The sequence below is a fragment of the Canis lupus genome, chromosome 12, assembly GCF_048164855.1.
Source record: "Canis lupus baileyi chromosome 12, mCanLup2.hap1, whole genome shotgun sequence".
NCBI lineage: Eukaryota > Metazoa > Chordata > Mammalia > Carnivora > Canidae > Canis > Canis lupus.
The window spans coordinates 58,281,850-58,307,337 of NC_132849.1; the positions used below are offsets into that span (position 1 = coordinate 58,281,850).

The 25,488-nt window shown below is 40.6% G+C and overlaps 1 protein-coding gene across 3 annotated transcripts in view; it reads right to left on the reverse strand.

Moving 5' to 3' along the window:
- Positions 1-11,731: 11,731 nt before the first annotated feature.
- The window catches only part of TAF1B (TATA-box binding protein associated factor, RNA polymerase I subunit B), a 66,684-nt gene continuing 52,927 nt past the window's right edge, over positions 11,732-25,488 (reverse strand). For all 3 annotated transcript variants that reach the window (XM_072771124.1, XM_072771125.1, XM_072771126.1), the window contains 4 exons: positions 23,713-23,803; positions 21,345-21,415; positions 20,106-20,328; positions 11,732-14,800 (listed from right to left, as the gene is read on the reverse strand). In XM_072771124.1, the coding sequence (XP_072627225.1) occupies positions 14,602-14,800; positions 20,106-20,328; positions 21,345-21,415; positions 23,713-23,803 (584 nt within the window). In that variant the 3' untranslated portion in view covers positions 11,732-14,601. The remainder of the gene's footprint in view (positions 14,801-20,105; positions 20,329-21,344; positions 21,416-23,712; positions 23,804-25,488) is intronic.

A 25,488-nucleotide genomic window follows, 5' to 3' on the forward strand; every position in this document is an offset into this window, starting at 1 on the left:
TCTGTCCTTTTTTCCCCTTATTCATTAGTTTCCTGTTTAAATAAATTGTACTTTTTAAATGAGAGAATGTAGGGAGAATACTGCTAATAGGATAGGCGGGAGTCATCAGGGTTGCTCTGCTTGAAACGACTCACAGTGGGAAACTGTCTCTGCCTCAACTTTCCTCTTCTTCCTCTGCTGCACCTCCAGATGTGGCCAGGGTCATCTTTATAAAGCACAGAGTTTAGATGGCGTCACTCTAGTACACTCAGATGAAGTTCGAGCCCCTTAGCAGCCTGTGTAGATGAACAGCTCCACCTGCCCTCTTGCTATGCTGCTCCTTCAGGTGTTGCTCAGCACTGAGAACCACCCCTGCCTCCAATTCCCTGCTCCTCAGCTTCCCACTTGGCCCACCCCGCTCAACCTTCCAGACCCAGCCGGGACTCCCCGTTGCTCCAAGGGGAGCTCCCTCAACTCCTAGGCTGGGTCACACGTCCTGTGCGCACCCACCGTCCCTTCTGCATCACTCCATTACTGCGTTTACCACATTCTGTTTGTAATAGGCAGATTTTCTGTTTGTGTCTCTCTCCACCATGTGGGGGCTCTTCATGAGAGGGCAAGGATTGTATCGCTTTCATCTGAAGGTCCCCAGCCTCGTGGTATACACACAGAAAATATCCAGTAAGTGTTCATTGAATGGGCACATTCCTCTGCAGGCACCTGTTCTGACTCTCTTCCCTTCTCCATCATGTCTTCGATGGATCTAAACGGCCTTCCTGTTACAAACATTCTTGCCTCAGTCCCACTGCCTGATACAGGGTAGGTAGGCACAAAGTAAATATGGGATGAATTAATAAATATCAAGCCATAAAAGCAAAAAGAACAGTAAGGGCCTGAGGTTGTTAGACCTTAGGTGTACTAATAAAAACATAGGGTCTATTTTGTAAATTTTAATATAGGCTTATTGAGCTTGTCTCTAAGAGTTCCCTCAAACAGAAGTTAAGATCTATATATCTGTTGGCAATACTTCTATTATTTTTATTATTTTTTAAGTTATAAAGCTCATATGTGGTCATAGTTTAACAAAAAAAGCAAAAAAGAGAAGTAAAGGAACAACAAAAAATAAAGAAAAAGTAAATTTAAGCAACACAGAAGGTTTAGAGCACAGAGCCTCTCCTTCCTCCATCCTATCCCTCTCCCCGGAGATAATCCCTGTGAACAGTTTTTGTTAGCTTCTTAGATAATGCCTCCTTGTATCTACAAGCATACATATGTTTTATTTTCTTACATGAATGGGATTCACATGGTGCACGACCCTCGTCAGCTTGCTTATTTCCATCTCTTATGGTTTAAACATTTTCCACGTGAGCACATACACATCTACTGCACTTTAAAAAAAAAGCTACATATTATTTCTTTGTATTGATGTGTGATCATGAGACCCTGTGGGTGAGCAATTAGGGTTTTTCTCCTCAGTTTTTCACAATTATAAACATTCTGCAATAAACATCCTTTTAACTATCCACTTTGCACACTAGGTTGGGTATGGCTACTGGGTAAATCCCTAGAACTGGAGCTTCTGTGTAAAAGGCATGCAAAGCTGCAATTTTTAGAGATCTTACCAAATTGTCTTCCAAGAGGTTGTCCCATTTGGATACCAACCAACAGGATATCGGAGAGCCTAGAGTGCCTTACCCTCACCAACCATGGCCATTATCAAACTTTGCTTTGCCAGTCTGTTAGATGAAAAATAGTATCTCATTGTTTGATTTGCATTTTTTAAAATTATGAGTGAGGTTTAGCACCTTTTTATTTGGTAATAATTCTTTTAAGCTCATGGATGGAGTTGTGGGGGTTTTGTTTTGTTTTGTTTTGTTTTTTTGTTTTCAGAGAAGGAGGATCTTTAAGGCACCTTCACAAGTCATGGGTTTCCAAGCAGAGAGTGTGGAGGTAAGAAGGCAGGGCTGATTAGCTTACGTGGGCTCTGGCCCAGGTTCTACTGCTTTCTGGGCCTCAGAAGAAGGAAGACTGGCCATCTGGTCCCTTCCACCTCCATGTCTCATGACTCGAAGGATGGCTGCTAGGAGTAGTTCTGATCTTAGCTCTCCACGGTTTATGGAATTGAAGTCCAACCTCCTTAGCCTGGCATTTCAGTTCCTTCTCCATCCAGCCCCTACATTCATTTCCAAGTGTATGTCCCAGTTAAAATCCCCCGGTCAATGCTCTGGACCCACTCACAGTGTTCCCTGAGATGTCCTGTGATTCCAGGCCTCTGGTTGCTTCTGCTTTTCCTTTCCCTCTCACCATCCCAACCCACCCTGGCCTTCACAGCCACCTCCAATGCCATCTCCTCCAGGCACCCCTGCCATCCCGTCTGAACTTCTCCCTCGGCACCTCAGCTGTGCTGCTAACAAACCGCTCATCACAAGCTGCTCTGCCCTCCTGTTCATTGGGGTCTGCGTGAGTTTGAGAGAATGGCTTTCAGGCCATCAGATCTGGATTCAAATCTCAGATCTGCCTTGTATTTTTACCTTGAGCAGTCTACCTCACTGCCAGTCCTCAGCTTTCTCTTCTGTAAAACAAGGAAAACAGTATCAAGTTTTGTGACATGAAGTAAGACCATGTGGTTAAAGACTCTCCCACAATGCCTGGCACAGAGACACTTGATGGTCGGCCTCCGTCTTCTTTAGAGATGAGGGAACCTAGTCTAGTTCCTCCAAGTGTCTCTTCGTTGGCTATGCCACCTCACCTTCATCACCTGACAGGCCATCTGCAGGGCTCATCACGTGCAGGGCCTTCGCTCTGATGAAGCAGCCCATATTGGAGAGACAGTTCAAGCAGTTGCAATGGCAGGGCCTCCAACGCCTGACATTGGAGAGTCAGACCCGCCCAGTGTACCAGAGCTATCGTGTCTCTCGTTGTGACATGAAAGCCTTCCACTCTGGAGACATGGGGTGTGGAAGGGAGAGTGTGGAATCCCCACCCTTGCCTCCCAGCTCTGTGACTTAGGAAAGTTACTTAACCCTCAGCCTCAGTTTCCGCAACTGGGGGATGTGAGGTACTAATTCCTATCACCAAGGGATTTATCTGTTTTGTGAAACTCAAACTATGCCAGACCTATTGGAATTCAATAAATATGAAGTGTTCCACCTTCCCATTTCTCCTCACTGTATTTATTACAAGTTGATTAAGGGACAAAAACTAGATCTCATATAAAAAACAAAACAAAACGAAACCCAACCCTCCTCATCTAGCGTAGCAATAAGCATATTCCAGAGAATCAACAGTCGTTATTCAGGCTGTGATGACATTAGCCTTCTTTGGGCAGTACTCATTGATCAGAGATCATACCTCGGGTCCTTTGACTCTTAAAACAAACCTCTGAGGTAAACAAGGTTATGCCCCACCTTGTAGATGAGAAACGAGGTCCAGAGAGATCAAATGACATATTCAGAGTCTCATAGTAAATTCGGGACTTGAATCCGGACCCTTGTTTCCAAAATCTGCACATTCCTTTCTTGGTGGTGGCACTGCCAATATGAGACTATTTCTGTCTGACATTCTGGGTTTAGCCTGTGGCCCCATTATCACACAGCCTGGACACTTCACATGTGGCAGAGCCATGGCTGGGACTTCTAGTGACAACATCTGGTGCAGGGGATGGCAGTCAATTATTCCCCTAAATAGATTCTCCAATTTTGAGAACATGGCAACTCATAGAACTCTCTCTCCATTTTGGGGTATCCAATGCTCTATCTTCCAAAGTCCCTAATGGCCCTGTGCTGAACAAGCTTGTTCACTGAGGCTTCGCCCCTTCCCTCCCACATCAGCCTGTCATGCCAGGATGACTGCAGTCTCAGGTGAGTCTTGTTAAATACCTGGGACTCCATCCAGACTCTCTCCCCGTTTCTGAATGGAGGCAGAAGAAGCTATGTCAGGTTGGGTGTCACCCTCTTGCTGGCAACTGGAACCTAGATATCTCACATTCTTTTCTTATGGCTTCACACAGATCGATCATTCCAGTGAAGGCTCAAGAGTTACAACACAGCTGCCAGAAAGCCCGTGGCTTAGACATGCTGGCCTTCCCCCCTCAGTAAACCTCTCTTGTCTGTGACTAATCCTGAGCAGGGAGGAGCCATCATGCTTTACAGCCATCTCAAGAAAGCGCTCCAGGCTCAGGAGTGGGAGGCCTTGGCTCGCTTGCTGGCTCACATTTGCATTTTTCACTCTTTGAAGAAAAGGTGGCTAGTGGTAAAAACATCTTCATTATAAAATGTCTATTGAAAATGGTAGCATCTTACCATATTTTAATAAGAGAGAGAGAGAGAGATTATCCTTCCCTTTATAGGAAGGGAACAAGGGATTAAGTTGCTTCCTCAAAGTTTGACATTTTATTAACTCATTTTTTCTAGTAATTCTTCCCCAACTGAGTTTCTTTTTATTTGAAATTTGAGTATTTTGTGATTCACCTTTGGTTATCTTTGCTAAACACTCCGAAACTGTCAATTCCAATAACTGCAATTTTGAATTACTCTTTTTGGTGATAGGTAGAAAAAGGAAGAACTGGGGGTTGAAAAAAGGAAAAGGAAAAAAAATCAAGAGAATGTCATAAGAATCAAGAGAGGGAAACAACATGGAAGCAGGATTGGGGTTGCAGGATTGTTCTTCGTGGAGGGACAGGGCTGTGTGTGCAGTCTGAAAACACCACGAGCACCACACTGGTTATATCACTTTGGAATTGAGAGGCAGCGGAGCATTACTTCTCAGGTGTTCTATCCTCTAAAAGCTCCTCAGGGCATCACAAAACTCCAAGTGACTCTATCTGGGGCTGTCGTGGGGATTAGCAGATGGGGGCACTAACTCTGAGATAGGAAATCAGAGGGCTTTGAACACATAGATGAGTGGGCAAAGCACAAAAACTGCTTCTTGGAATGCACACGATCCTTAACAAAGCAAAATGAAAGTGCTAGCATCGCATTGAAAATGCAGAGAAGAGAGACCCTACAAAGTTTCTGGTGGGTGGCAAGTAGAAATTAACTGTATGGACTTCATCATCTGAAATTAGGTGTGTGAAATCTCCTAGATGTGCTTCTTCTTTGGCACGTTACTTATATTTTTTTAATCTCTGTGAACTCTATTTTTCATATAAGACCTCAGGTTTTTTACCCTTAAAATCTGCTACCCAGGGGCACCTGGGTGGCTCAGAGGTTGAGCGTCTGCCTTTGGCTCAGGGTGTGATCCCAGGACCCTGGGATCAAGCCCTGCATTGGGCTCCCCACAGGGAGCCTGCTTCTTTCTCCCTCTGCCTATGTCTTTGCTTCTATGTGTCTCTCATAAATGAATAAATAAAATCTTAAAAAAAAAAATCTCCTACCCAGCTCAAGGGTGCATGTATATACATGACTAACTCATGGTCTGGGGTCCAAGTTGCTCAGTCTGGAGACCTGGGCGCATTAGCACTAATTTGTAAATGCCCTAATGGAGTGTGTGTCGTAGGCTTAGAGAATGATGGATTCTGACGGGGGAAGTCGAGGTGAGAACATGGCATTTGAGCAGAGTCATAAAGGAAGAATAAAGGGTCCCCTGAGATGAGGGGAAACATTTCTGATAAAGGATAAAGCATGAGCAAAGGCCCTGAGGTGTGAGATGTTGGGGTTGTCCGAGAACCCCTTCTCTGCGGTGGCGGCAGCTGGGGTGGGGCAGGTGACAGGAGGCACTATGCAGGAGCCACAGGCTGATGGCCCTCCCAGGCTAAGCCATCAGGCTGTCAGCACCAAGGAGCCATCAAAGAGTGCTGAGGCTCAGAGCGTCATCAGATCTATTTTGGGGACTTAACTAGCAGGGACAGGACAGGGTCAAATGAGAGTGGTTGTGTGCACACCGGGCGGGAGATGATGAGGGCCTGAGCTGGGCAGGGACTATGTTGTCAGAGGATTGGACACTGGCCAGAGAGGTCCTTGGTGGTGGAACTGTCAGGGCTGAGTGACAGAGATGTTGGCTGACAGACTGGGAGGGGTTGGCGATTTATAGCCTAGGCGATTAGGTGAATGGTGCTGTAATTGAGATCCAGGGAGCACGGAGGACAAACAGGTTCGAGGCGGAGGTTTGGAGGAGGGGGTGGTGAGGAAACATGCCAGGCATGATTGCTAATGTTTTTTCCTTCTTCATGGTAGCATGTGGGCTCCTTTGATTCCAAACTGACTTCAGTGGGGCTTGGAACTTTGAGAGGCAGGGCCGTAAGTTGAAGCCCACAGGTTCTAGTCTGCCTGAGATCAGCACTTCTCAATGTCCTTACTTGTCAAATAATGTGCTGCATCGTGGAATCATTCAGGGATGAAAAGAGGTGATATATGTCGAGTGCTGAGACCGGTGCCTGGCATATTCCAAGCGACATGATAGCTGTAGTGTTGCCATGGGTATACCTCAAGCCAAAGTCATGCCCTTTTTTCCCCCTTCTGTTTTAAAAATACTTCAATTTGGGACACTGGGTGGCTCAGCAGTTGAGCATCTGCCTTCGGTTCAGGGTGTGACTCCGGGGTCTTGGGATCGAGTCCCACATCAGGAGCCTGCCTCTCCCCTGCCTGTGCCTGTGCCTCTCTCTCTCTCTCTCATGAATAAATAAATAAAATATTTTTAAAAATAATAAAATACTTCAATTTGACTCCAAACCAGCATTTGGAAGGCCGACAACCAGGTTCATTCATCAGGCAGTGATGCTTGCTGTGCACAGCCGACGTAGAAAGTAGGAAGGTGTTCGTGATCTTTCCCTTTCTATCATCATTACTTGCATCAGAGCCACTTACTGAGCATCTGTGGGATGCGGGGTTCCATCCAGAGCATGAGGAACGGCCCCGGTCTCAGAGGCTCACCGCCTGGCCAGGTCAACAGGACACGTGCGGAAGTAGGCTCCACTAAATGCTGAACGTAGGAGGTGTTGTAAGAGCTGAGGAACAGAAAGAACTCTCCCTGATGCTGCGGAAGGACTCGGTGGCCTTTCAGCCAGAGGGAGGACGACGTCAGCCAGGGGACCTAGTGAGCTGGGGGCCAGACATGGGGACCAGGTGGCAGGACAGACAGCAGAATTATGGTGCGTGGGGGGTGGGTTGCCAGGTGATAAAGCTCAGACTCTGGGGCCACCCCACCCACTCTGACCCCCAGGCTGTGATGAGGAGGAGGCGAGCAGGGGAGGCAGGAAAGGTCTTAACAAGCGCCACCTTGGTCAGACGCAGATCCCTGGGCTGCACTTGGAGAAATTCAGCAGAGAGAGACAGTGAGAGGCGGAGAGGGGCTGACACATGCAAACTGTTTCTGGCAGGATGGCCAAGCGGGGAGTGGGAGGAGAGGGCCCAAGCAGGGTGACAAGGAACCCCAGGCCGAGGAGATCTTCCCAGGGAGACTTTTATTCTGGCATGGATTTCAAAGGAGAGAAAGGGGAAAAATAAGTCAACATGTTTATAATATGTTCTTATCCTTCAACATGGTAAAGAACACATTTTTTTCTACTTTTAACCTTTGAGTTAAAATCAGAGACCACCTTTTTCATTTTAGGTAATGTTTAACTTAATCACTTAATCTGAGTTAATGTAGACAACAATGGTGACAAAAGGTAATTACATTTAAGTGGAATTCTAACTTAAAAATTCTTTTGGAAATATCCATGAGTCACCCAGATCAACGCAAATATCCATAAAAACCATACTAATTGTTCCAGAGGAAATAATTGTTGCAGAAGGGCAAAAGGCCAAGTGAGCTGAAATACCAGGTTCTTAATTTGTAAAGTCAATAAAAGCACTCTTTTGTAAGTTCTTCTCAAGTCATAACATATTATCAGGTAAGTCTGGCCCTAAAATCACTTTATGCTTAAATACTTCACCAGGGCATAAAACAAGGGAACATACATTAAGAGCTTATTGAAAACATTTTGTGAGAGACTTAATTCTATGGGAACTTAGCTTTCAAGAATATAGAGGCATTTAAAATGAAGGGAAAAAAAAGTCACTGGCTTCATACCCAACATGAAAATATACACTTTTAATTATCTGCAATATATAATGATTCACAGAACTTTGGAAATTCTACTCAAAGTTTTAAGACTTGGAAATAATGCTCCTTCTCTCCTAAGCAATAAAGGTTCCTGTATAAATACAGGGTTGAAAAATACTGAGGTAACAAGGAACTAACTACAGACACTCTGGGTAAATGTGCAGACTCTGCTGTCCCAGCCCTGGGCTCTCCTCCTTCCTTCAAGCTCTAGAAGGCTCCACGTCTGTGTGGCAATGACAAGGCTCTTCTGGCCCCAGAGAAATGCTACTGTTCAGTGAGGTAAGGGACATAGCAGCTCTTCACCCTGCTAACCAGCATTAAATCCCCATAACAATGTCAATTTACCTGATGCAGGAAGAGCCTAAGTTGGCAGGTGGAAGACCCTCCTTTTCCTTTCAAGTCAAACCCAGAATCTCAAACTGCCAAAGAAAGCCACATTTTCCTTTGAAGGACTAAAAAAACAAAACTAAAATAAATAAATAAATAAATAAATAAACAAACAAACAAACAAACACCCCAAAAACCCAACACCTATGCTAAAAAGTTATGAGATATCCTTGTAGAGTAACAAAATATTTAGGTCAGTGTTCTGTATTCTTTTTTTTTTTTTTTTTAAGATTTTATTTATTTATTCATGAGACACAGAGAGAGAGAGAGAGAGAGAGAGAGACAGAGACACAGGCAGAGGGAGAAGCAGGCTCCATGCAGGGAGCCTGATGTGGGACTCGATCCTGGGTCTCCAGGATCAGGCCCTGGGCTGAAGGCGGCGCTAAACTGCTGAGTCACCTGGGCTGCCAAGTGTTCTGTATTCTTATGGGAAAAAATTCTCATTGTACCTCACTGGTTTAATTCTTTAATTTCAAAAATTTAGAAGTTTGTATGTTAATCTACTATGGTCAAACTTTTAATTCTGCAGATGAAGAAGGATAGATTTATCTGGAGACAGTGAGAAAACATGCAAAATGTTCAGTAGGTAGATAGATGTGGAGTAAGTGTGCTTCACACAGCTGTTTTCCATGAGGTTTTGATGATCCAAATTTGATAGACAATGAAGAACATAAAATTCTCTCTACTTCAGCACATATATCCTGTATTTGCATGGCTCTGAGCATAGACTGATGATCACTGACACAATTGAAAGACTGTTTTCCCAGCAGTAACTTGCTTTCTATTCTCACTCCCCTGGAAGTATCTGCTTTCCCACTATTACAATAGTTACTGGAACTGAGATCATATGAAATATTACTTGGTTTTATTTCCCTTTAGGGTGGTCACCTAATTTGTAAAATTGTATTTCATTGTAGAGGTAAGGAATTTAATTAAAAAAAAAAAAACAAGTTTTGTTCATAAAAGAGATGCCACCCAAATCAACAAATATCACAAGTCACTCTAGTGGCAAAATAATTTATTTGCTCCCCCTGAAAGGAGATTAAAAAGTTGCTTCCTGCTCCGGGCAGGGGCAGCCTGGGAACAGGGGCACACCTCCCCGGAAGCCCAGCACTTCCATGCCACCTCTGCCAGCTGTGTTCTCTCTTCCTCCTCTGTGGTGCTGCTGGCCTCGATTTGTACACCCGGCATGGCACTCAGCCTGCTTCTCCCTTATTTCATCATTGCGCACCTTTCTAGTTTAGAAATAAACTGAGGCAAGTATTCAGGCAGAGATAGGCTGTGAGGAGACCACTTCAGAGTGCCCTGTGCCAACATGGTGGGGGAGGGCTCCAGCAAAGGAGAAACGGCTGTCCCCTCTGCTAAGGCACCCTTGAGCATGGAGGTGATGCAGAAGCACCTTCATTCTCACAGTCAGAGTATGGGGGGCGCTGGTGGAGCTGAGCGCCAGTCTTTCTGAGCTAGTGGGGGCTGAGCAGAGGGATCAGCACCCATGACCATCTGCAGAGGTGCCAAGGCCCTAGAGGACACATATAGGGTGGAGCTCTTCTCTCATCTCACCCTTGAGCCCAGAGGCCATCTAGGGAAGATGGATGAGAAACAGCCTTAATAGGGATTTCAACTTTCATTTTGCTATTTATTCCGAGATGGCTGTTTTAACCCTGAAGAGATGAAGATATCTTTCAGTGGTAAGACTAAAGATTCAAAGCAGTATCTTTGCTGCCCTCCACCCTTCTCCTACAGAATGGAGAGTAGGGAAATTTACAGATAATAAAATCAAGTGGCATTAATTTTGCCTATCGAATGTGGTGAAATAAATTTTGACACTGCTGGGGCACCTGGCTGGAGCATGTGACTCTTGATCTCAGGGTTGTGAGTTTGACTCCCACGTTGTATTTAGAGATTACTTAACAAATCTTTAGGGACACCTGGGTGGCTCAGTGGTTGAGCGTCTGCCTTTGGCTCAGTGTGATCCTGGGGTCCTGGGATGGAGTCTCCACATCAGGCTCCCCATGGGGAGCCTGCTTCTCCCTCTACCTATGTGTCTGCCTCTCTCTGTGTGTCTCTCATGAATAAATAAAACCTAAAAAAAAAAAAAAAACTTTAACAAAAAATTTGACTCTTCTAACATTGTAAACTTTGGGAGCAAAGACTAAGTCTCAGGAAAGAGTGTAGTACAGCAGTTTATTTCTAGCCTTGCTGTGCAACTTTGCTCAAATTATTCAACCCCTCTGTGTCTTGGGTTTCCCATCTGTAAAATGGAGTAATAGTGCTTACATCATGCAGTTGTTGTGAGGATAAATAACTAATCTATTAATTTGACTCCATTGTTAATATATATGAAAAAATATATGAAGCACTGAGAAAAATGTCTGGCACATCAGACATTATGCAAGCATTTATTACTATTAGGTCATTCTGTAAGACTAGAACAGATCTGGATGCTAAGAGTTAGAAAGCTCCTAACAGAATGCACTGGCGGTAGACAATCAACAGACATTAGGAATTGTTTTACCCATAACATCGTATTTTGCACATATAAAATGTTAAGACTAGAGAGGAGGGCCACATGTACAGACATTTCTTATTGCCTATCAACAGTCCCTTTGCCTTTCCCTAATTGCACCCAATTTTGCTCAAATATTAGAAAAAGATCCTTCAGCCTAGGGTAGGTAGAAATGCCTACCATGTCATGATCAGCTAAAGCAGTCATGGTGATCCTACTCCCCTCTGCTAGGGATGGTGCAGTTCTGGCCAATGGAATGTAAAGGAAACTCTGCCGGGGGGCTTCTAGAAAAGGTTTTCTCATCAAAGAGACTCTTGAGAAAGTATTTAGTCATAGTTCCCTCTTTCTACCAGGATTTGTTTGTGTGGAATCGTAGCTTCCATCTTGTTTGTGATTGTGAAGCAGCAGCTGAAGAACAAAAGACCAACATGCCCAGAATGGCAGAGCAAAAACAATCTGGGTCCTTGATAACACTGTTGAGCCACTGAACCAAATCTGGAATGCCTTACTTCCAGAACATTTCTTATGTTACAATAAAAAAACACACACTTCTGGTTTGATAGTTAGGGATTTTGTTAATTGCAGCCTAAAAGCATTTCTTCCCATTCTATGTCGTTTATTTTTGGACCTTACTGATATGTGATTCAGCAGTGGTTTTCACATTAGTGTGCATCAGAATCACCTGAAGGGTATGTGGAAACATAAACTGAGTGTCCAAATTGGCAGGTCAGCGATAGGGCCTGGAATTTTGCATTTCTAGTAAGTTTTCAGGTGACATCAGTGTTGTTGGTACAAGGATCACACTTTGACAACCACTGTGATAACTACTCAAGACATTTTTATTGAATTAAATTTACCAAAATATCTACAACTCTTCCTTCTGGTAATGGAGAAAAGAAAGCTACAGAACATTTCTTACAAACATGGATGCAAAAATTCTTAATATTTCAGTAAATCAAACTCAACAATATGTAAAAAGGATGAAAGATCATGACCAAATGGGTTTATCCTAGGAATGCAAGGCTGGTTTAACATTTGAAACTCCATTGAATTTCTTATTAACCATATTATGAAAGCCATATTAATTGGCTAAAAAAGAAAAAAACATACTATCATCTCATAGATTCAGGAAAAGCATCTGAAAAACAACAACAAAAACACAACATAATTCCTGATTAAAAAAAAAAAACAAAAACCTCACTGCAATCTAGGAGTAGAAAGCAACCTGGCTGAACAACAATTGGCATTCATGGAGACCTCAAACTCTCCAGAAGATCCTATCTGGCTTCACAGTTTTTTTTTTTTTTTTTTTAATTTTTTTAAATTTATTTATGATAGTCACACACAGAGAGAGAGAGAGGCAGAGACACAGGCAGAGGGAGAAGCAGGCTCCATGCACCGTGAGCCTGATGTGGGATTCGATCCCGGGTCTCCAGGATCGCGCCCTGGGCCAAAGGCAGGCGCCAAACCGCTGCGCCACCCAGGGATCCCGGCTTCACAGTTTTTAAATATGACTTATATTCTGATGCTCCCTACATTTACATTACCCCAGACCTCTGAACTATAGACCCCTTGCCCCTCCAGCTTTAGACTTGGATATCTCTCTGATGTCTAACAGGCATCCCAAACTCAACATGCCCCGAACACTTCCCGATCCCCACTCACCTGAGTTCCCCTGTGATGTAGGGCCTAAAATTAAGGCCTGGTATCACGTGCTGCCTTGACATCTGGTGAAACTGGGAAGGCCCCAAAATGGCTTAACTTTGACTTCCCCTCCCCACTCTGGTCCCACAGATCCGGGGGCCTTAATCAAACACACCTTATCAAGAGGACCAGGGGAATTCCTGCAGGCCCATGGGATTATTCAAATAAGCCAGTCACACCCTCTGGCAGGAACCAGGGGACACTCCATTCCCCAGTACAACAAAGCCTGCCTCCCTATCCCTGGTTGTTCACTGTTCCAAGCATGACCCTCGTTGGGCCTGCATAGTGTGCTACATCCTCTGCCAGGTGGGAAGTACATGTGATTAATTACTTAGTCAATCTCATCTATTCAATGCTGGGTAGCCTGTTTGGCTATTCCTGCAACCCTATAACACAAACTGGGTGATTAAGGGGAAATTAAAGCAGCCCCATCTTAATAAATGGTACAGGAAAAAAATTGGGGCATTTTGATTTCTCACACAACCAATCTATCACCAAGTCCTTATTTCATAAGTGTAAACTATACCCGGGACTTAATCCCTTCTTAACACTTCCACTACAATCTCTGTAGTTCAAATCACCATCTCTTGCCCAAACCAGAACAGTAGTCTGTATTGTGGCCTCTACAATCTATTTTCCCCTGCAATCTATTCAGTACAGAGCAAAGTAGTCCTTTTATGACATAGATCTCATCACACCATTCGTTTGCTCAGAATTTTCTAACGGCTTGGCTTCCTGAGACACTCTTGGGATAAAAGCCAAAGCTCTTACCATGGCCTTGAATGCAAACTCTTCCATTTCATGTGCTACTACTTTCCCTGACAACCCTAACACTCCAGCTGCCCTGAACAGCCTATTCCTTGAATCCATCAAGCGGAAATAACCTTCCCCCAGAGGGCAATGTGGCTTACTCCCCTGATTGAACTTCAAACCAGTTGATTTCTGCTCAAGGTCACCTTCCAGGCACCTTAACCACTTTTTATAATCACCCCTACCTACCTTGCTTTTTTCTTCATTGCACCTCATTGGCCCAACTATCATATATTTGTTTACTATCTGCCCCCACCCAATTAGAATAGAAGAACCTTAAAGACAGGGACCTCGTTTAACTATTCCATCTCCAATGCCCAGAATATGCCTGGAACACGGCTGCTATTTGTTGCACGAATAATCTCTGAACAAGAATGCCTCATTTTTCGATATCCTCACCAGATCTTATAGACCTTTATAAATCTCTGGTAATCTAACATGTGGGAAATAGTATATATTTTAATTTGTATCATTTTTTTGGGTTGGCCTTTGTATCTCTTTTCTTCCCCTTGAAGGCTATCTTTTCATATTCCTTGCTCAGCCTGTCTTTTTCCTCTTGCTTTGCAAGAGCTATTGATACTTTAAAGAAGTTATTCCTTTGTCTGTCATATGCTGCAAATATATTTTCCTAGTTTGCCATTTGCCTGTGACTTTGTGGTCACATTATCAATTTTTCCTTTTTGGCTTCTGGTTTGGGGGCATGCTTAGAAAGTTCTCCCCTGTTTCAAGATCATCAAAGCAGCCATACTTGTTTTCTTCTAATACTGTAATATATATGTATATGTAAAACATTATGATATTTAGATCTTTGATCTGGGATTTTCTTTAGGGCATAAAGAGTAAGGAAGTGATCTAGTTTAAAAGCAAAGTTAGCCTAAAAAAAGGGCAAAAAAAAAAAAAGGCAAACTTAAAATACAATGAATAGAAATTTCTGGATACCATTTATAAAACTTACTGTTTTAATCTTCCCAAAAAATATTCATAATTTAAAAAATAAATTCAAACACTGTTTACTTATTTTCCAATACACATGTTATAAGCACATTTGATACATATATATGTGTGTACATACAATAAAATTCTATTTTCCATAATTTTCTAGAATATTATAATTTGACATTATTATCACTATTAAAATATTTTCCCAAGAAAGTTTGTTTCATTCTTCTCAGTTACTTTCTCCCTTTCCTGGATCTTGATTTCTTTTTCGTTTTACTATATTTTGCTTTAAAAAGTCTCTTTTCAATTAAGCTCACTTCTTCATGGAGAGAAGATGTCTTTATTCTTAGCAGGAAGGAGAAGAGATTTATTATAAACTGATAGCTCCGTGAAAAATTTGATTCTTCATAGGTTGTCACATGTTTACAATAGCTAGAAAGGGAAGAAAAATAAGTTATCTTAAAATGACCATATGAAAAAAAAAAATGACCATATGACATGTATCTATCCCTGAAACATCCCCCAAACTAGCAAATACATATAGTTAGGCTTAAAATAGTACTCAGAGTTGGAATGAAACTTGGAACAATTTGGTAAAACAACTTAATTTTACAGAGGAAAAAATGTTAGCACCGTCCCTGGGTTAGCTACCGTGCCAGGATAATAGAGCCAGGTCTCACAATTCCTTACCCACAAGTCCTTCCATTCCAAATGGGCTGCTTCTTTTTACCATGCTCAAGGCAAACAATAGCACACAGGAAGAGATTCTGAGCCTATTTTTAAAATAATCCCTAATCCCCACCCAAAATAACACACCAGACATGATAATGTAGCCTATAATCTTGCACTATTATAGAAAGAAGAGATTACAAAGCAATTTCACTTATCTTAAAAGTAGATCAAGTGCCCAACTACCACCAAATCTCTAATTATGAATCTTTAACACCCCATCTCTAACTATACCAAGGTGTAGGCAATCCAGGGGACAGAGGAACATGTTAAATGGTATCAGAGGTTGTAATCAGCAAAAGGCAGACTACGAAATTGTATAGGACACAAGACCTGGATTATTCAACAAGTAATTTTTTCCCTGCAGGGAAAAAAAAGACCTAAAAGGGGAATTTACCAACCCCAACAATTAAAGGATATCTTAGCTACTTGCAAAATAAGGCCCAATGTATGGGCCTTATTTGGATTGGCTTATATTAAAAATTTCATAGCAATTGGGAAAGCCTAAACATTGACTGAATGTTTGATAATATTAAGGAATTACTATTCATTTTTTTAATGTGTGATTGATGTTTATTGTGGTTTTGTTTTTAAAAATACTATGACATTTGAAAAAAAATACTATGACATTTGAGATATGCTTCCAAATAATCTGGGGGCAGAGGTGGAGGAGTGGGTTGGCATGTCCAAAGCAAGTCTATAGTAATATTGACAAATGTTAAGGCTGAATGACAGGCACATTATACTATTCTATTTTTTAATATACTTGAAATTTTCCATAATAAAAAGCTTTAAAAAAACCTTAACCCTACAGAAGATATGAACCTTTAGATATTAGGACTTATATAACATATATGGTCCTAAGTTCCTGAAAGTTTATGCATGCCTGAAAGTTTGTATGTACATCACAAAATTCTGCCCCCAACAGTTGTGACTAGGATAACTAGGCTTAGTTCTCTCACCTGTAAAACAGGAAAAAATAACAGTGCCTACCTCACAGATTGAACAAAAGTATCGAATGAGAATACATATCAAGCACTTAACCCAGTGGTCAGCACACAGTAAGGGCTCAAAAATGTTCACCTCCACTAGGTTCTTTTCAAATCAGTTTTTGTTTTCACTTAAAAATCTTAAGATTACTTTAACAATCTACAATAAAGCCAAAACCCTACCATATTCACTAATAGGGCATTTAGCCTCAACTACTCATTGCGGTAACAGAAATCAAATATAAGCCATTCACAGGAATTCTCACAAACTGGTGGCCTCTTGCTTTTCTTTTCTTTTCTTTTAAATTTCAGCAATTGTAAGAGAGATTCTTCCAGACAAACAGTTATAACAAAAAGGGTAAAAAAGTAATGTTTCTTTTACTTAGGGAAGCTCTATTTCTACACCAGAAAGATAAGGTATACAAATTATTTGCTCCCAAATAATTGAATCATGAACAATACCTTGTAAGAATTACACTCTTTATCACAAACTCAGAAAACTATCCTAGAGTTAAAAGCCATAAAACTGAATATAACATACAATTTGTTATTGCCAAGTATTTTGCTGTGCATAGAACATGTGCCAACAGATGTTCTTGAGCCCTGACATGGAAAATAAATGTGTGGCAAATGGATGCTGTCAGAATACGTTCATACAATTTTATGCAAAGGGATAAGCACAGGTTTACATTTAAAAGAAGGGTGTAAAGTCTTTAAAAATAAATAAATAAAAAAATAAAAAATAAAAGAAGGGTGTAAAGGTACATTTGAACTTCCTTATGAGAACTTCCTTGTGAGAAGTTCGAATGTATGCAAAAGGTATAGTCTCCCAAGTCCGTATACATATAAAAATAAATAAACCTGCTAACACAAGTTAATGTTTTGGTGGTCTGAAAGATACTAGATGTTCAAATTTGACATATGATTATTTGAGTACTTTTTTTTTTTTTTTAACTCTAAAGTATTAGTTAAAATCTTTTAAATTCAAATCAAATGTTTGTGGGATGTGTATGTATGGGGGAGTAAGAGGGCATCCAAAGCCTCTCCATTTCCTGTGGATGGCAATTTGAAGTACTTCTTCTTATGGAAGGAAAGAGGAACCACCTGCCCTACTCACGGAGGCCTAGGATAGATACTTGATTAGCCAGCGCCTACAATGGGTTGTTAGACCTAGCTAATTGTCAGTAACTGGCCTACTTACAGATCGGTACTTCTACAAATGTGAGGAATATTAAGGGTATTTAAATTCATGAAGACTGTTAGTTCTGCCTCAGATAAGAAGCATAAACAACTTTTTGTATCTGAAGTGCTCTTATGGCCTTTCTCTGCTTAGTTCTTAAGGCTTGAGTGTGAATGTTCTCATAATTATTTTACTGTACGATGCTTGTCTCTTGAACCCTCAGACATGAGTCCTTCTGTGGAACAAAATTCTCTATACAGTTGAAGATTTGCTTTCTGAAGCATCAAAACACTTCATTTTAACCATATTGTATGGACATCTTTTAAAACTGAGTTACATGCTATTTGGTTATTTTAAACAGAGCACACAGCATTTCTTTCTTTTTTTTCTTTTTTTTTTTTTTTTTAGCCTTTACAATTATGGTATTATAAGTTGTTCATTTTTACTGTAAAAACATTAGAAAATACAGCTAAGAGAAACAAACCCAAAGAGAATGCACACAGCATTTTGGGTCATGCTCTGTGTTATAGCTGAGACCCCATTAGGCTTATTTTGTTAGGTGGAGCAATTAAACAGTGGTCATGAATGAACTTTCAGTCTGCTGGAACTTGAGTTCTTTTGTCTGCTTCTGATTCTGATGCTGGCTCCTCTCTCGTTTGTCAAGTGGATGTCATTTATGTTTGCAGTCAAGATGATTATCAGCAGAGCACCTCACAGTCTCCGTCCTTTGTTTCTTTTGATGATTAGGAGTTTGGAAATCAGACATCTCAGCCTGACAGAAACACACCTGAAGGCAGAGTAAGCTGGCTCGGAGTGAGGGGCTCAGAGGTTTTCTGAGAAAAGTGCATTAGCTCTAGTCAGGGACTTTGTGACATTTTTATTGGTTAGCAGGAGCCTTTTTGGCTTACTCTGTGGTTCTAGGCTATGGTCTAAATAAGCAAGGTTGACAAAATTTTGGTGCATAAAGTCATGATATCCCTAATGCTTCATCTATAGGTTATAATTTTTAGCCTTATAGTTCATGCAGAGAAAAAAATCTCAGTTGTTTCATCTCCAACTATACAAGGTCTATTTGTAACTAATTTTCTTATATTACTGTATTAAATCTGTGAAGATTTAGAAAGACCTAGAAATACACTGATTGCACCATAAAGGTAGAAGCTCCCCCCTAACTCACTCAGGACTAATTCCGCAGGCATGAGAGACAGAAGGGTGCCAGAACACCACTTCCTAACTTACAGGTCTCATGCCGGTGCTCCTCACCAGCCAGCACACTACAACCTTTTCTCTTCCTTCTGATGAAATCTTAAAATCGGAAAAAGCCATTGCACTGACCATTGCACAGGAATGTAACACCTCAGACGTGGAGTTGACCCTGGGGTTTGGATTCCAGCCTTTCCCTGTTCCTGTTGTAAAGACAGCGCCACTCTGTAGTCATTCTAGACTCAGCTAAACTTTTGGTGAGTAGTAAATTTTCATACAAATTGCTTCATTTTGTTATCTCCTAATGTGTTTTCTACATTTTACTTATCTTTGATTGATACTCAACTCAGGAAGAGAAACTCTTTAATAGAAAATTATGTTTTATTTAAAGTAATGATCAGTTACCATGTATTGAGAATTACTATATGACAGACACCAAAATCTCATTTAATTCTCATACTCTATTTTCTACACATTCAATCAGCAAAAGACTGGTGAGCACCTACTATATACTAGGCTCTGTTCTAGCCTCTGGGATTTTTCATTAATTAAGACAGAGTCTCTGTACTCAAGGACCTTATATTCTATTCTAGTGTGAGGAGGTAGACAAAAAAGCAAAATAAATATATAATAATCTATTCAATACTGATAAGAGCTTTAGGAAATAAAACACAGGCATGGGGAGTAGAGAATGATGAGGTGTGCATGTGAGGGTGAGGGGAGAGTAGGTGCTATTTTAGACAGGATGGGGAAGTGGAATTTGAGCAAAAACCCAACAGGACTGAGTCCATGTGGATACATAAGGAAAAGCATTCCAGGCTGGAGGCCTAACATGTGCAAAGGTCTGTGTGGGAAGTGTGCTTAGCAAGTTCAGGGAACAGTGAGGAGGTCGATGTGAACAGGGGCAGTGAGCACAGAGCAAAGGAGGTAAGCGAGGAAGGTCAGAGAATTGTAGGGGCCTGTAGGTCCCTCAGGGTCTTTGAACTTTACTCTGAATAAGATGGGAGCCATTGGAGGTTTTAAGAAGAGAAAAAAGATCAGTATTACATGCTCTCTGTGCCATGGGAAAAAGATAAAGATATAAGCTCCCTCATAATTCACTCATAGGCTGGTTTTACAATTGGGACGAGAGAGCTACAAGGATGGTCAACAGCTTTCTCACAATAAGCAAGCAGCAGCGTTGGGATATGAACAGCCCAATTCATTCGCACGTCCTCTTCACTGCTGGGAAATTGCCTTATAAACAATTTCTATGTATCAAGAGTGAGATTAGTATAAAATGAAATTAGTATAAAAATATGAGGTCACAATGAAAAAAGTCTTTATAATCTAAAACTTTTTCCAGCTTTATTGAGATACTTTCAACATGCAATGTTGTGAAATGATTATCACAATAAGGTTAGTTAACACCTTCCTCCCTAAAACTCTTAAACAAGACTCAATGTATAATCCCAATTTTCATGCTTATAAGCCCAACATCTTCTAATTCCAAGAAATAACCTATCTGGTTCTTATTATAGTCAACTGTAATTTTACGTGATTTTTTTTTTTTAAACTAGAAAAGAATACTACTTCATGCCAAACTGGATATTTCACGATGTTTTTTTATCCTTTGATTTCTAAAAGCATCACATACCTTCTACAGAATTTCTGTGTGCTAAGCCAATATAGTGAATTCTTGGTTGTCAGTGACTGGCCTTTCTTCTTCAGAATCCCCTGGAGGCCATGTCCGTGGAAACAGGTTCTTGTAGAGTCTCCTTCAGTCCAGTTGAACTGAAAACTTGAAGGCCTTTTTTTTTCAACAGTTGGTACTGAATCAACAAGTGTGCTAAATTGTTTTTGTAGATTCACCACCATTTCTGGAAATGGAGGACAAAAGGAAAGAAATCAAATAAAAAGTAATGTTAAATCATAGATGAGTTTAGTTGTTAGTCAAGTACTAATATTACTTTCTTAGTTTTGATAAATTCATCATGACAATGCAAGAGGACAACAACAGGAGGGAGTTGAAACTGGATGAGGGGCATTGGGGAACTACTTTAAAAAGGTTAAAATGGTAAATTTTGTTATATATTTTTAACACAATGAGAAAAAAATGAACAAGACAATCTACAGGCAATTCTCCACTTTCTCTCTGAAAGTCATACAAATATAGGGTGATTTTAGATTTTGGTGGGAACTTAAGTTCTGTTTTAAAGAATGCAACGTTCCTGAAACAGATTCCTCTGGAGATTTACGGAGGATGATATTTCTTTGGATGAGTGTTGGAATATTTGTTGAAGAAGTAAAATAATCCCTTAGTTTTTTTTAAGTTTATTTATTTATTTAAGTATTCTCTATACCCAATGGGAGCTTGAAACACAACCCTGAGATCAAGAGTCACATGCTCTAAAGACTGAGCCAGTCAGGTGCCCCTAGGCACACTATTCAAGATATTTATTTATTTTTAAAGATTTATTTATTTGAGAAAGAAAAGGAGAGCAAGAGAGAATCACAAGCAGGTGGGAAGGATAGAGGGAGAGGCAGACTCCCTGCTGAGCAGGGAGCCCAATGCAGGACTTGATCCCAGGACCCTGGGATCATGACCTGAGCCAAAGGCAGACACTTAACCGACTGAGCCACCCAAGCACCCCAAGTCAAGATATTTAGCTTTTCTTTCTTTCTTTTTTTTAAAATTAATTAATTATTTATTTATTAGAGACATAGAAAGAGGTAGAGAGAAGCAGGCTCCTCGAGGGGAGCCTGACATGGGACTCGATCCCAGGACCTCATGAGCCAAAGGCAGATGCTCAATCATTGAGCCACCCAGGTGTCCCGATATTTAGCTTTTCTACAACAGTATTGCTATATGGTGTTAAGAGAAAATGCAACTCACCTCTTCTTTTATATACTACTGCTTTGTCAATGGATGAGTGGTAGAGGGGCTTTTCGCTTTTCCATAGATACCTGTACAATATAGAAAAACATTTGGAGCAGGTTGGAGAAGAAATATATACAATGGTTTTCTGTTTTCTCATGGTATGAGAATTATTTATACATTCTGGATACAAATCTTTTACCAGATATGTAATGTACACATATTTTCTTCCACTGTATGGGTTCTCATTCTCTTAACAGTGTCTTCTGAAGAGAAGATATTCTTTCTTCTGATGAAGTCCAATTTATAATTTTTTTTATAGATCATACTTCTGGTATCATATCTACAAAATTCTGCCTAACCCAAAGGCTGCAAAGATTTCCTGTACATGCCTTTAAATTTTCCTCCATGTTCTTCCCAACATCTTCCATGACAATGGGAAGTCATCAAAGCAACCTCTTAAGCTGTTATTAGGTTTTCAACTACTGTTTACCAGTGTTTTTCGTAATCTCATACATAGGGACCCATACTTAGCTACAGAAATTGCTTTAATAACCTTCATCTGACAACATGGAAGATGATGATCAGAATAACAGGTAAAAATTACAAATTTATGTCAACAGTGAGGGTGAGGTAGGGTAAAACAGACAGGTAACAGATCACATACACAGGGGCTTTGTGCCCAAGCCCTAGTCAGCAGTGACTTACATATGGTATCTCACTTAGCCCAAAGCACCTACTCTATACAGAAGAATCTTGGTAATGTATCCCCTGGACAATCTCTTCCCTGACCCCTGGGCTCTCCCTGGAAGATGCCATTTTAAAAACAGACTCTCTTTGGTCACTAAATTCTCCCCAAAAGAGTCACTAAGAGTCACTAAGTCTAAGATGTGTAACTGAACACTGCCCAATTTGGGTTCTAATAGCTATGTCTGCAGTGTAAGTTGGTGCTCAGCTTGAGCTAATGAATTAATTCCTAGTTACCAATGAGATGCCTGAGTGGCATCATTGTTGAATACCTGGCCTCAGTATCAGTCAGGACAATCCCTGTTGACGCCATAAAAAGGAAGACCCAGTGGCTGGTTCTCCAAGATAGCCTAAGACAACAGAATGAACTTCTGTTCTTCCTGCTACTCTTGTACCACTGAGACCCAATGACTAAAGAGACATTCTTTCTCTGACAAGGAAGAGGAAGGACCCAGTTTCCTGGGTACCCATAGGCTGTCAGAATAAGTTCACACCCCACCTCTTTTCTTTCATCATTGTGTATCAAACCTGAATAGTGAGAAACTACTACACCTCTCCCCTTTTTGGCAAGGAGCCTCTTCCCCACAGTGCTTTATTCATCCCCAAAGTCTGTTTCTCTATTTAAAAGCTCTCTTAATATAGATGATAAATAATCCAGTTCTACCTGTGAAAACTAAATTTAGTTCTCAGAACACAAAGTGGCATTACTATCCCTATTTCATTGATGAGGATCCTGGAGCTGAATGAATTATCATTTTAACTAATTTGAAGAGCCTTGATTTTTCTCAAAGTATATAAGGTTAGTTGATCAAATGAGTATTACCATAAAGTTACATGAAATCCAGAGATGTTAACTTTTTCTTTAAGTCTTGTAAAGACTCAAAGTTCTAAGGATAGATATAAAACTGTTCAGAGATTAATAGAAAGATCAATACTCTATATTATGTAAGATATAGATAGCATCTATGAAAATTTATGAGCAAACTAACTTTCAGTGCACAGAGGCTAAGAAATCAAGCAACTTGCCCGTGGTCACACAACTTGTCTTAGTGCAATCAGGATTCAAACCCAGCACTGTCTGTCTCTACAGCCATCCTCCTTCCACCCTATCAATGAACCTACATCAGAATGAGAGTTCAAAGTCAAATGGCAAGACTTACTGAATTAAATATCCTCTCTTTGTGCTTTCCTCCATTTTGATTTTTGTAGGGATCTTTATTTGGGGGGAATATGCCAATTATGTATGTCACAGACTGATATTTATAATCTTTCTAATATTGGAAAACAGACGGGAAATGATCAACTTTAAGAAAGGAAGGAGGAGGAATATGAGAAATATAAGTGTGACTCATGCAAATTATAAAAAATTAATAACTAAGTATAATGTGGTACTCTGGATTGGATCCTGGATTGGAAAGAGGACATTAATGGAAACACTGGTCTAATCCAAATAAAATCTAGAGTTTAATTAATAATAACATACACACACAAAAAAGTTAATGAGAACACAGGGGTTAGTATTTGTAGAAAAAATGTAATAATGCTAAGGAGTCTAACTGATGAAACTTCAGCTTTCAAATACAAGGTAACAGATTTGGAAATCAAGCAGGTAAACCTAAAACCAGAAGAGACAACATACTTAGCCCTGGCTTCCTCCCACTTTTGTTTTTTCTCATCAATAGATCTCTTCATAACTTGGTACCATTTTCTGAAATCAAACCATGGCTTATCTGAAAGAAATGAAATCCTTGATTAGTAACCAAATCAGTCACATTTATAGCCATATATATTACTCATTTGAGTCTTCATGCACTGATATAACTAAACATTATGGAGTCACTGTCTCCTTTAACATGACTCCTGAATTCCTATCTATACTGTGGCCCTACCCAGATTATACTAAAAACTATCTTTTTTTTTTTTTTTTGAGACAGCATAAGAAGAGACATTAGAAGATACCTTGTTCAACCTTTTACTTTGTGTAGAGGCTGACATGAAGCAATGTCACAAATTGACTTCTAGCATTAAATCCAAGCTCCTAAAACCAATGAACATATATGTGAAATCTTGAAAGAAAAGTCAAACTCTTAGAGAGTAGAAAAGTAGTTTCCAGGACCTGAGGGATGGGAGGCTGATACAAGGGTACAACATTTTGGCTTTAAGATAAATAAGGTCTGAGAATCTAATATAAGACGTGGTGACTGCAGTTGATCATACTGTATCACACCAAGGAAGTCTGATAAGGAAACAGGACTTAAATGTTTACAAAAGGGACTCCTGGGTGGCTCAGTGGTTGAGTGTCTGCCTTCAGCTCAGGGCTTGATCTCAGAGTTCTGGGATCGAGTCCTGCATTGGGCAGGGAGCCTGCTTCTCCCTCTGCCTGTGTCTCTGTCTCTCTCTGTCTCTCACGAATAAATAAATACAATCTTAAAAAAAAAATGTTCACACACAATTACAAAAGATAAAAATGTGAGGTGATAAATGTGTCAATTAACCAGATAGGAGAATCCTTCCCCAGTGTACAAATATATCAAATTATCACAATATGCACTTTAAAGATCATATATTTTTATAGGTCAATTATACTCAATAAAGCTGAAGTTTAATTTAAAAACAATGAACATAAATCCTAGTGAGGGAGTTAAGAAACTAGAATTGAATTTAAGAACTCTTATCTACCCAACTTTACCAAATTGCTCTTAGACCAGACACTGTTAGGCACTAAAGATACATTAAATAGGGGATGCCCAGGTGGCTCAGCGGTTTAGCACCTGCCTTTGGCCCAGGGTGTGATCCTGGAGTCCCGGGATGGAGTCCCACATCAGGCTCCCTGCATGGATGGAGCCTGCTTGTGTCTCTCATGAATAAATAAAATCTTAAAAAAAAAATACATTAAATAAAACATAAAAAAATAAAAAGATGGCCCCTCCCTCTAGAAACTCACAGCCTACCTATCTTTCTATCATTTATCTTGTGCTTTACTCTACATCAGCTATTCCTAGCACTTTACAGGTACCGGCAGTCTAACAGGGATAGACACATTCGGTCCCCCAGTTTTAATTCCATGTGCTAAACCTGTAACAGATGTGTGAGTAGGAGTGGTTGTGGCAGGAGTGATTAGCTCTGATTGGAAGTGGTGAGGTCAGGAGTAGGTGTGAAGAGAAAGTAGAATCTTGAAGAATAAAGGTGGATGTGAGAGGGATTGAGGGAGGTGGGGAAACATTTCAGGTAGAAGGACCAGCATGAGCAAAAGTTGAGGCATTTGAACAGATGGTACAGTCACAAAACTGCCAGTATCTTCACAGTCTAGTACAGCTAGTGAAGAGAAGCTGGGAGTAAAAAAGCAGGCTGCTCTTTACACATAGTAGGAAATCACTGAAGTTTAGCAGCCTAGGTATATAATTGGATAATTATA